The sequence below is a fragment of the Muscardinus avellanarius genome, assembly GCF_963383645.1.
Source record: "Muscardinus avellanarius genome assembly, chromosome: 5".
Lineage (NCBI taxonomy): Eukaryota > Metazoa > Chordata > Mammalia > Rodentia > Gliridae > Muscardinus > Muscardinus avellanarius.
The window spans coordinates 51,098,093-51,111,527 of NC_137790.1; the positions used below are offsets into that span (position 1 = coordinate 51,098,093).

General features: G+C 35.5%; 1 protein-coding gene across 2 annotated transcripts in view; it reads right to left on the reverse strand.

Moving 5' to 3' along the window:
- The window catches only part of SENP7 (SUMO specific peptidase 7), a gene marked incomplete at both ends in the record, with an annotated part of 129,143 nt that overhangs the window by 37,604 nt on the left and 78,104 nt on the right, over positions 1-13,435 (reverse strand). Inside the window, 5 exons of one of the 2 annotated variants that reach the window (XM_080695718.1) lie at positions 1,312-1,458; positions 4,279-4,436; positions 6,642-6,966; positions 9,314-9,491; positions 13,245-13,367. In XM_080695718.1, the coding sequence (XP_080551844.1) occupies positions 1,312-1,458; positions 4,279-4,436; positions 6,642-6,966; positions 9,314-9,491; positions 13,245-13,367 (931 nt within the window). Of the gene's footprint in view, positions 1-1,311; positions 1,459-4,278; positions 4,437-6,641; positions 6,967-9,313; positions 9,492-13,240; positions 13,368-13,435 lie in introns of those variants that run through there. The other variant, XM_080695719.1, reaches the window with a different exon arrangement.

The following is a 13,435-nucleotide window of genomic DNA, read 5'->3' on the forward strand; positions in this document are numbered from 1 at the left end:
TCAAATTAAAAAAAAAAAAAGTATATGAAAAGGAACACTGCAGAAAAAGAAAAAAAATTGGGGAAAAGAGACTAAGTTTCTGGACATCTTTAAAATGACAAGTTTAAGTATTTGGAGAAGTCTAATAACAGTATAAATTAGCAAAATAAGATTTCTCTTTTGTGCTCTAAACTATCCCCTGAAAAAAAAATTCCTTCATTACTAAAAACTTTTATTTTAGTTACTTATTTGTTACTGGGGATTGAACCCAGGGACATTCTACCTCTAAACTTGACTCCTAGCCCAAAATTTTTATTTTGAAACAGGGCCTCACTAAATTGCTGGGCCTAGCTTCAAATCTGAGATCTTCCAAAGAACATCAAGACTAAACATGTGTTGTTTTTTTGTGTTGTTTTTTTTTCATCCACGATTCTCATTAGAGTAGTTTCAACTGAGGAAAAATCTAAATAAACTCTCCAACTCCAAATGCTTTTAGTAGACTTCAAAAGTCACTAATTTCAGAGATTACACAACTAAGCAATATCTTCCACTGGCTTGGCTATAGATAACACCTTAGCTGAAGCTGCCTAATAAGTTAAAATTTTTGCCTTTCATCATCTTCTTTTCTCTAGAGAAGGATGCTTTTTGTATCTTAATGATTAACTGGCAATGTTAACTGTAACTGGAAAAAAGAACTAAGAAGACACAAGTCATAAAATTTACTAGTGAGTAACTTTTCTCTAGATTTACAGAACCCAGAATACATGATAGTCTCCATATAAGCATCAAGGACTTGCTAAATGTTTTCTCTAAAGTGAAATAATATCTACAGAATTGTAGGTACTGACCTAGGAGACAAAAGTCTATTGTTATCTCAAGAATATCTCAGCAAAAGAGGAAAAAAAAATACAGGTCCTGGATGATGAAGAATGCTCAGCATAAAGCCTTGCTACTTCTCCTTTCCATTCTTGAAAGGCCTTTGCCCCCAAATTGATGAAGACAGTTATTGTTGGTGACAGCCTCCCACTTTCCTTGGTTTGTTGGTTTTCCTAACATATTCTTCTCCTTGCCCCAACAGCTTCCTCTCCAGTGAATGGCAAATAAATAAACTCTGTTTCAGTAACATAGTCAGATCAGATATGATTTTAGGAGGAAGGAATTAAAGACACATTTCAAAATATGTCTAACAACTCTGAAATGTGTTAAGACTTTTATCCAAAGTGCCCTGTATAAAATTCTATTTTCATTTGGATGCACACATACACACACATACCTCAAAATGTCTTCTCCAAGACCCAAAACAAAGAAAACAATTAAAGAAAAACTACTTACTGTGACACAACCTTTAGAAGTTCCTTTTATTTTACCAATATATACAGAAGTAAATATAAAATCCAGTTGTAGATCCATCTCATTATTAGGAATAACAGAGGAATTGTTTTCCATGACAGGATTATATGGATATAATTTAGATGATGCCTAACAAAGAATAAATAATAAAATGCATATAACCTAAGAATTATATAAATACTAAAAATAATCTTCAAGGTCAAATCCTTCTTTAAATTACTATTAAAAGCCGGGCGTGGTGGCGCACGCTTGTAATCCCCGCGCTTGGGAGGCAGAGACAGGAGGATCGCGCAGGTTCGAAGCCAGCCGCGCGCGCTGGCTTAGGAGACCCTGTTTCCAAATAAAAAAAAAAAAAAATGTAAAAATAGGTCTGGGAGTGTAGCCCGAAGGTAGAAGGACTTCCGGGAACCCCAGTACCACCAAAAAATAAATAAATAAATAAATAAATAAATAAATAAATAAATAAATAAATTACTATTAATAAATTTGTGAAGACTTTTATACTGCATCAAAGCCATGGTTCCCCATTCAGTATTCCCTAACTGGCTTTATAAATTTTTAACTCGAAAGAAATATATTTAGATTTATGTGGTGCTTTGGTTTAAAAGTTTTGTATGTTTTCTTTTCCCCTTTTCCATAAGTGAAAGTAACTGATATCTGAATTGCTTAAGGTAATGCAGTTAATAGGGAGCAAAAATTAAGACTCTATTAATAGTTTATAAACTACTAAGTTTCTGTTTCCAGGTCAAGTAATCAACCACACAAAATTGCTTCCATTAACCAAGATGATACTCTTGCTATTGCACTTTTAATGAGAAATTAAGGAATTTAGGTGCTCAAGAACCATTGGTTAGGAGAGGCATGGTGGCTCATTCCTGTAATCCCAGTACTTAAGAGACTGAAACAGGAGGATCACAGGTTTGAGGTCAGCCTCAACAAATTAGGAAGACCCTATTCTAAAATAAAAATAAAAAGAGCTGGGGGTATAGCTTGGAGGTAGAATGCCCAGGAGTCCAATCCCCAGTAACAACAAAAAGACCCATCTGTAAACATCAAATCTATATGCATTTTATAGATTATATGTTTGTTTGTTTGTTTGTTTTGGTGGTACTGGGGATGGAACCCAGGGGCCTTCTACATCCGGGCTACACTCCCAGACTTATTTTATATTTTATTTGGAAACAGGGTCTCTTAAGCCAGCTGAGGCTGGCTTCAAACCTGCATGATCCTCCTGTCTCAGCCTCTCAAGCGCGGGGATTACAAGCGTGTGCCACCATGCCCGGCTAGATTATATGTTTAAAGACAGTCAACCAGAAATGGTTCATAGTTACCCTCAAAAATCATTTCACCCTTCTTAAAAAAATTGGATATCTCTGCTTTTAAATAATGCAGAACCAGTAGAAGTTGTACCCCTTAATATCTTCTGAACTTTACATTGCTTCCAGACGAAGCTTCTGCAACATTATTCCTCATAATTCTGCAATATTATTCCTCATAAATAAGCTAAGAAATCATTAACGCAATTATTATGTATATACACTCATTTCTCTTCTAGAAGATGATTCTCGTTTAAAATATATATATGTGTAATACTATAAATATAACATGGTTAACCTGGATACTCTCTATTGGGAGGGGGGAAGGGAAATGGAGGGGAAGGTCATGAAGCACAATCTAAATGTATACCACTTTCAATATGTTTCACTTATAAAAAAGAAAAAGAAAAAGAAATAAAATATATATTTGTTGTTAACATTATTTACCTTCATAACAGAATTTGTCTTTTTTTTTTTTGGTATTAATGATTGAACCCAGGGGCATTCTTCCTCTTAGCTACAGCCCAGCACCTTTTAATTGTTTACTTTTATTTAGAAACAGGTCTGGCTAAGTTACTGAGGCTGGCCTCAAACTTGAGACCCACCAGTCTCAGCCTTCCAAGTACTAGGATTTATAGACATGTGCCACCATGTTCAGTTTCATTCTCATCTCTTATTGCTTATTATACTGTGTTTTTATCCCCTGGGTAAAAAAGATAATTATATCAACTAGGGTGGTTCTAATCAGTGAGACCAATAACTGATATTTTTAGTTATAAAATGAGAAGCTGATACAAAAATAATTTAATGGATCTCATGTTTTATAAAGATTATCTCCTAAAAATGACCAATCCATGTTTCTCATAACTTCATTTAAAACTGCAAAAAAAGAGGACATGGAGAAGTGATATTCTGCCTTTTACATATAGATGAATTCCATCATATATACATACATACATACATACATACATACATACATACATACATACATACATACATCTTTACAGCATGTGCTGCTGGGTATGATCATAAATTCTATGAGGGATGTTATTTTCTATAATATGACCATTACACACTGCATAATTAATTTATATGCTGCCAAGGCATAATTCACCTAGAAGATTAAACTCATTAACAAGGATACTTTCAATTACAAATACAAGCCATTAGGTAGGCTCTTAACCCAATCTGATAAGAATGGCTATATTTTAGTGAAAACTCAGAATACAGCTACAGAAATGACTGTAACTGTATGGAGTAGAGTACCAATTGCAAAAGAAATACCCATGAAACAACCATCAGACCATCAAACTGTTTTCATACATCTGACCAAACTCTCACTATAAAAAACCAGCCTTTTACCATTATTCAAAAATATATTACTTTTCTAAAAATAGGATAAACAGAGACTAACCACATGAAAGAGAACTAATAATAAATTATTTTAATCTTACTTTAGACCTACTCTCTTTAAAGAACAATGTAAAAAACACTACTGGTTGACATTAAACTAACTTATCTCCATTTATTGTCTTCTGAAAGAAGAAAAGGACACATGATGTGCCAACTTTGATAGCCATTATCCAATAATTATATTTTATTGATAATTTTTTGAGAAGGCAGAAATAATTACCTGTCCAGATTCACATGTGACCAGTGGTAGTTCTGCCAATGGTAATTCAGAAGTACTCTCATTTTCATTAGTAATCATATAGTCTTGCTTAGGTTGTAATTTAAGAAGTCCTGAGTTTTTATGTTCAATGGGTCCTTCTTCATCACTAGAAACAACAACTAAAAAGGAAAAATGTATTTTGGATGTGTCACAATAATTACCTATCTCTTTAATAATCTCATTAATCAATTAAATATATTTAATTTAGAAACTAGCCCATAATTCATTATGTGATTTGTACTCTATATAATGTTTTCATATCAGTACTATTATTTAACAGTTACCTGCAATCTTACCTTCTAAAGAAAAAAGACCTTTATAAATATTTAAAGTTATAAGAACTACTACAGTTTGGGTATTGAGTATCCCTCAAAGGTCACTGTGTTAGCCAGGTATAGAGATGCACACCTGTAATGCCAGTACTTGCAAGGCTAAGAAAAGAGGATCAGAGGTTCAAGGAAAGCCTTAGCAATGTATTGAGACTCTCAGCAACCTAACAAGACCCTATTTCAAAACCAAAAAAAATTAAAATTAAAAAGGCTGGGGGGTATAGCTCAGAAGTAGAATCTCCTAGGGTTCAATCCCCGGTACCATACACACAAACAAAAGGTTAATGTGTTAAAGCTTGGTCCCTGGGTTGCACCACTGGAAAGTGGTAGAATCTTTGACAAGCGGAACATTTCAGAGTAGGCAGTCCTTAGGTCACTGAGATGTCCCCCAAGAAGATTTTGGGAGCCCAGTCTGTCCAGTCATCCCCTTTGATCCCTGGCTCATGATGTCAGCAGTTTTGGTCCACCCTGCACTCCCTGCCACTGCCATCTGACACACCCACCACAGGCCCACACAAACAGTCCAGCCCTTTTATTCTTTATTTTGAAACAGGGTCTGAGTTGCAAAGGGCCTCACTAAGTAGTAGCTGAGGCTGTCCTCCAACCACGATCCTTCCCCCATCTCAGCCTACCAAATGCTGTGATTACAAGTGTGCCCTACCATGCCTGGCAATCTTTGTTTCTTTATAAGATAAATATCTTGGATATTTTGTTACAGTGATGGAAAGCTAATAGAAGACTTTAGAAACAACTTTTTTTTTTTTTTGGTGGTACTGGGGTGGAACCCAGAGTCTTTCTACTTCCAGGCTATACTCCCAGACCTATTTTATACTTTCTTTGGAAACAGGGTCTCATTAAGTTGCTGAGAGCCCAACTAAGTAACTGAGGCTGGCTTCGAACCTGTGTGATCCTCCTGTCTCAGCCTCTCATGCAGAGGGATTACAAGTGTGCGCCACCACGCCCGGCTTAGAAACAACTTCTAACAATGGATCTGCCATCACTCTAGATTGCACTTCGAAGCCAGGAGTAGTGAGGCACACTTGTGATTTCAGCAGTTGGGAGGCTAAGATAGGAGGATCACATCACAGGTTTGAAGCCAGCACACTGTAACTTAGTGAGACCCTATTTCAAAAGAAAATATAACAGGGATGGGGGTCTAGTTCTGAGATAGAACTCTCCTGGGTTCAATTCCTACTGACAAAAGAAGGGAAAGTAAAAAAGGGAGGACGGGAGAGGGGAAAAAAGGAAGAAGGGAAGGAGGGGGAAAAAAAGAAAGGGAAGAAGGGGAAACTGTACTTCACCAGGAATGGGAGCTCACACCTATAATTCCAGTACTTGGGAAGCTGAGACAAGAAAATAGCAGGTTCAAGGCCAGTGTCAGCAACTTAGCAAAGTTCTCAGCAACTCAGTGAGACTCTGTTTCAAAATAAAAAAATAAAATAGGGCTAGGGATATAGCTCAGAAATAAAATGCTCTTGGGTTCAATTCCTAGGACTACAATAAATAAATAAATATTGCACTTTAAATCCTGCTACATTAGTTGTTTCTAGAAGGGGGAAACACGGCTAGGGGAATATCTAAAAAATTGTATATCCTTTAAAACCTTGTAAATTTTTTGTGCCATGTGACAGCAATGACTACTCAAAATTAACTAAATCAAAATTAATGATAATAGCTAAATAGTACTTAAATTTGGCTTTATCAACTAAGTGAATTAACTGATAGTCCCTTAGAGAGTCTTTCTAAAAATTACTGGGCTGAATCACAGTTAAGTAATTTAAAACTTACTCTGCTCCCAAGGACTCCATTTATTTACCTAAATCAATATCACGAGATTCTTGAAGAAAACCCCAAAATCCCAGAACATATTTCCTAAAGTTAATTCCACAATAATGTTGTAACAGCTTTTTCCCTAGCAAAATTTTCTTGTGAGAAGGAAAAGTACTGAGTAAAGAAGAGAAGATGATGTGTCTTCACAATCTTCCTGTTACTTACTTGGTTCGGCTGAGACCAACGACTGGTTCCCTTCACTGTGCTCACTCAGTAGGGGCTTTTCTATTGCATTCAACTCATTCTCCTCTTTCTCAATTTGGGAAGGAATCTCCACTGTGTCACTGGAAATAGAGCACCCCAACTTTTCGGTGGCTGAATAGGCAAGAGCACTTTTATCCAACTTCTGACTATCAAATGAGGACAGTTCAGTAAGATCACTTTCTATAGGTTCAGGCGTAATTTCTTCAAGCAGTGCTGGTGCCTGCTGACAGCTTTCACTTGGCTTTTCTAACTTACTGGAGACTGTTGAGTCATTTTCTTGCTCTTTCTGAACATAAATAAATGTACAGACAAATTAGCATTTTTCCACTTTGATTTTCTTAAAATACTTTTGTAAGGTTTAAACTCTGAAACAACAATATAAAAAGAAAAATATATCATTTCTATAATCACATGGCTAGATAACTACACAATTTATATTACATTAGACTCAGCAGTGATTCCCAAGTAGAAAGGTATAGGATTTGGTTTGTCCAATCTGATAACTAAATTTTTTTTTGTGTGTGGGTCTGGTGATAGAACCCAGGGGCATTTGACCTCCGAGCTAAAACCCCTGCCCTGATTTTTATTCTTTATTTTTGAAACAGAGTCTCACTAAGTTGCGGAGAGCCTCACTAAGTAGCTGAGGCTGTCTGCAAACTGTGATCCTCCAGTCTCAGCTTCCCAAATGCTAGGATTAAAAGCGTGCGCCACCGCGCCCGGCTAACTAAATTATTTTTAAAGGGTGAAATGGAGAAATACACATCTTTATAAGTGGTTCAGATGGTCTTCAACAATCTAAATCAACTTTACAATGGGAGGGGTTTTTTTGGTGGTATTGGGGTTCCTGGAAACCCTTCTGCCTCCGGGCTACATTCCCAGACCTATTTTATACTTTTTATTTGGAAACAGGGTCTCTTACGCCAGCGCGGCTGGCTTCGAACCTGTGCGATCCTCCTGTCTCTGCCTCCCAAGCGTGGGGATTACAAGCGTGCACCACCACTCCTGGTGTGGATTTTTTAACATTTTTACTCTACAACATAAAAATGCAACAATATACTTTGGTAACAAAATTTTAACAATTCACCAAGTATGGTGGTGGCATATGCTTATAATCTCAGTACTTGGGAGGCTGAGACAGGGAGATCTAGGTTTGTCAGCCTCAGCTACTTAGTGAGGCCCCTTGCAACTCAGTGAGAACCTCTTTCAAAATAAAAAATAGGGCTGAAGATGTAGCTTGGAGGCAGAATCCCCCTGCGTTTCATTCCCAGTTGTGAAAAAAAATTTAATTCAAAACTTAACAGAGCTGAGCAGGGTGGTATATACCAGTAATCCCAGTACTCAGGAGTCTGAGATATGGGGATCATAGATTTGAGGCCAGCCTCAAACAACTCGGCAAGGTCCTCAGCAACTCAGTGAGATCCTATTTCAAAATTTGAAACAAATAATAAGATAGGGCTGAGGATATAGCTCAAAGGTAGAACACCCCTGTAATCCATACCAGTACCACCAAAAAATAAAAAACTTAATAGTATGACAACATTAAAAATCGTGAAAACCATTGCCTTCAACCTCTCCATGACTATAAGTCTGGATCATTTTATGACTTCTATGGTTTACACTTATAACCCAAAGGCACTGAAAGGTCCTGAAATGACTTGTGAATCAAAGGAATAAAAAAGCTGTCTCCTTATAGTTTTACTGTATAAGTCTTTGAAAATTAGATAATGTATGTAGTAAGTATGGAAATTACTTACAATAAATTTCTCAAATCCTAGATAAATATAAGCATAAAGAATTAGATAATTGCTACTAAAAAAAAAAAATCTTGACAGTAACTTTACATAGTAAGTGGCTAGGCAGTATGATTAGTACTTTGTTAAAATTTAAAAGAGCAAAGCAAAGAAAACAAGTCTGAAGAATATAAACAAACTACTAAGAAAAGAGTACTAACAAAGATAAAGCAACTTTGGCTTCTTTTAATCAGTCATAATATTTAAAATTTGCTCTGATCACTATATTACTGAGAAAGATACATAACAAAATTATTATTTTAAGCTGGACAGAGTGGCACATGCCTGTAATACCAGTACTTGGGAGGCTGAGAAAAGCGATTCATAGGTTTGAGGCCAGAGTACAGTCATTTAGCAAAACCCTATTTCTAAGTAAAAATGGAAATAGCTGGGGTATAGCTCAGAAGTAGAACCTCCCTGGGTTCAATCCCTATTACCAAAAGAAAAGAATGAATAAATAAACAAAATATTATTTTAAAAAATAAAGCTAGCAAGCCAGGTACAGTAGTACACACCTATAATCCCAGCTGTTGGGGGGACTGAAGCAGAAGGATCATAAGTTCAAGGCTACCCTGAGTAACACTGTTAGACCCTGTTTAAAATTAAAAATAAAAAGGGTTGGGTATGCAAGTCAATAGTAGAGCATTTGCCTAGCATATGCAAGGCTCTAGGTTAAATCCACACCGCCATAATAAACTAAACTAAAATAAAATAAAGCTAGCAAAGAACCAAAAGAAAGCTAATAACAGCCGAGAACTAGAAGAACATTATTTGTCTATAGAGGACTCATTTTTTATCACAATACAAAATCATTTCCTATGATATTTAAATACCTCTACTTACTATTTGTTCTGTTGATTTATCCAAAGAAATAGAATTATGAGAATCAGGTAAGTCATTTTTAACCCTTTTCTTTGTCTTTTTGGAAATTGGGGTAGGTTGCATCTTTGACTCTGAATATGTATTAGCATCCTTGTTTCTGTTCCCTTCTTCAGGAGAGTCACCATCTTTACTTCTTTCACTGTTGAGGTCTTAAAAAAAAGAAGCATTATATAAATGTTCAGAATAATCAGAAAGGATTCCTTTTAGTGGAGCTCAAAGAAATATCCAAAGTACTATGCTAATTCCAAAACTCATTTAGGCAGAATTCTGTTAAATTACCACACTGACACTGGATGGATGCAAAGGCATATCCTTATTAACCTGTTTACAAAAAGTATTTATTACACAACAGATATGAAATGTGAGATATGAGGGAAATGCATGGAACGTGAGTATCCTCTTTGAGAGTAAGCAAAACAAAGCAACCAAATTAAGTTTTCCCATTTGTTATAAATGCATTTAATTGGTAATACAAAAAAGTCAATAAAGCCTGGAAAAATTATGTCTTAAAAATGTTTTGATAAGCCGGGCATGGTGGCGCACGCTTGTAATCCCCGTGCTTGGGAGGCTGAGACAGAAGGATCGCACAGGTTTGAAGCCAGCCTCAGCTACTTAGTGAGGCTATCAGCAACTTAGTGAGACCCTGTTTTCAAATAAATTATGAAATAGGGCTGGGGGTGTAGCTCGGAGATAGAAAGACCCTGGGTTCCACCCCTCAGTACCAAAAAAAATGTTTTGATAATTCATGGGGATTTTATAAATTAGTTGGGGTTTTTTGTTTTTTTGTTTTTTGTTTTGCAGGTCTAGAGATGGAACCCAGGGGCATTTGACCTCTGAGCTACACCCCCTGCTCTGTTTTTTATTCTTATTTTTTGAAACTGGTCTCACTAAGTTGCAAAGGGCCTCACAAAGTAGCTGAGGCTGTCGGCGAACCACGATCCTCCGGTCTCAGCCTCCCGGATGCTGGGATTACAAGCCTGCACCACCACACCCAGATCAAATTGTTTTTAAAAATGTAATTTACACATATAAATATGTTCATGGGAAAGAGACTATAGTTTGAAAGGTAAAATATACATTGTACATTTATAAAGCAGTCAAAAAGTACCTTTCCTTGGCAGGTGACTACGATATGTGACCATTCGCAAGGCTATCAATTTACATGAGTTTATTTCTTTATTATTTAACATATTTAAATTAAATATGATATATTTAAATTAAATAAATATATTTGACAACCAAGACCCTTTCATTCAAAGTCTCTAATAAATATGCCATTCTACAAGTCAACAAAAGCATCAATTTGAAATTAAAGCTTAATATTTAAGTTACAAAAGAGAGATTTTGCACAAAAATCTTTCTAGAAGATTTTTTTATCTAAGTAAATGAAAGCTATCCAGAATTATTTTGCTTTCTGAATCTGTACCATATGAGTACCAGCCCAAAGTTTATACTTTACACACAAAGTTCATGTAGCAGCTTCTTTTAATTCACAACTTTTGTCTAATACTGATTGGTCTGCCTTTCCATTCATTCAAAATTCTTCAACGGTATAAACTTTCTTTTTAAACTATTCTTGCTCTTACTCTTATCTTCAACTCTCAATAACTAACATCCATGATACTACGTCTATCATTCCTTAAAAGGCACTGAGATAGGATTGAGGACAAAAACTCCAAAGTAGTCAAATGTCTTTTGGCTTTCAAAGAAAACACTCAATTCCCTCCCCCAGGAAGATGAATTTTTTACCCCAAATCATCAGCATAATATCCAGAAAAGCATATTAAGTTTTATTTGTAATATATTATTAAACTGTAAAAACAGCCAGGAATTATTTCCGAACATAAAAATAATAAATTATAACTTTTAAACACTATAGCAAAGAACTGATAAAAGTAAAGGAGATTGAGAAAACAATTTAATAGTTTTCCTTTAAGCAATTTACTACTTGCCTATCAGTTAATCTCATAAGAAGCAGGAACAAGAGCTAGACATTGTAAAAATAGGATTCTACCTAAATAATACATACAATTTAATGTTGAAATTTTCCTAGCATATAAAATTAGAGGTGACCAAACTCCTATAAACAAAATAATTAAATATTTCCACTGTACTTTTATGATAAAGGCAAATTCCACAAATCAAACGTAATGTACTACAAGAAGAACAGTACACTTGGTGTTTAATTCAGAATTCCCTCACTTAAATTGAGGGCTAAAGACTGTCTTGCATCATGCGAACTGAACCTATTTGTACAAATACCTACATACTTATTTCATAATTAAAGATAAAGGCTGGAATAGAAGGAGCACAGGTTCAAGGCCAGCCTCAACCACTTAGGTCTTCAGCAACTGAGCAAGACCAAAAACTAAAAAGAACTGGGAGTGTAGCTCCAAGGTAGAATGTCCCCGAGTTCAATTCCCAGAACCCCCCCACCCCCACACACACAAAGAATAATAACAACAACAACAATAACAACAACAACATTAGTAATTACTTCTAAGGAAAATATGTCCGTAAGAAAATGCCTTTCATTATATGCTAAGTAGAAGTTTATCTTTACAAGGACACAGTTGTTTCTAAAAAAAATATTGGCCTTCATAAGAGTTTCAGATGAAAAAAAATTCAGATAGTTTTTGTATACACAAAAGTTATTACTCTAGTTTTCTTTTAACTTTTCTTTTCTATGAAAAAGGCTAATTTAAAAATATTTAGAGCTGGGCGTGGTGGCTCACGCTTGTAATCCCAGCATTTGGGAAGCTGAGACCTGAGGATCGCGGTTCACGGACAGCCTCAGCTACTTAGGCCCTCTGCAACTCAGTGAGACCCGGTTTCAAAATAAAGAATAAAAAATAGGGCAGGGGCTATAGCTCAGAGGTCTAATGCCCCTGGGTTCCATCCCCAGACCCGAAAAAAAATTTTTTTAAATAGCTACATTTGAAATGAAGTGCATAAATTTTTGTAGAGTGTGATTAAAGGACTTTTGTATTTATAAATAACTCACAAAATCACTCAGGAAATAAAATACCTCAACTTGTTTTATTAAACCTTTGATAATCCACGACAACTCTGAAGGTGTTAGTTTCACCATTTGGCTAATGCAATTTATTTCTGACCAAATTTTGGTAAGATATTTTTAAATCTTCAAAGAGAGATGAAAAGGTCATGAAATTATTAATCTTGCCGGGCATGGTGGTGCACACTTGTAATCCCCGCACTTAGGAGGCGGAGACAGGAGGATTGCGCAGGTTTGAAGCCAGATGCACTGGCTTAAGAGACCCTGTTTCCAAATAAAAATATAAAAAAATAGGTGTCTGGGAGTGTAGCCCGGAAGTAGAAGGGTTTCCAGGAACCCCAGTACCACACACACACACACACACAAATATATATATCTTATATACAAGATAGCCTACAACGAATTTTCAAAAGTCTTTGGTAAGTATTTTAACTAGGTATATTTGCCCTCAAATTTGCTAATAGTGACTTGTTTTGGCATCATTCTAAAGTTGAAATTCTAATGAATATAGAATGTATTTCAAAGTAGGAGAATAGATAGTGCGAAGCTAATTATAAAAATCTACTTAGCAGTAATATCAGTATCCATGGAAACACTTAGAATAGCTAAACAAACATCATAACTTTATAGCTAATTTCCAGCTTCTACAAAAAAAAGAAACAATACTCAAGTTTAACTTTGAGGATGGGTAAATAAATCAAGAAATATGTGCTAAAGTACATAAATAGTAAGTTTAGCGATTTTCTTTGTTTTGCTAAATAATCTCCCTTTGTTTTCATGTATCCTTTCCATATGATAAAATGTTTGATAATAACTTAAAATGTTTGTAAATGTAATAGGCAAAAGTTTAAATTCCAACAGTTTTCTAAGATTCACAAACCTTTAGGCTGAGTGTCAGACACTGGAAGAGAAATGCCATCATCATCTCTTCGCTTTTCTTTAGTGTGTACAGCCTGCTTTGCAGAAATGTTATCTACAGTCTTACTTGGCTGTGAATCCCTGCAAAACAGAAATGTGGAATACTCAATTCTAATAAAGCCCAAATGAATTCAGAAACCAACTGGCAT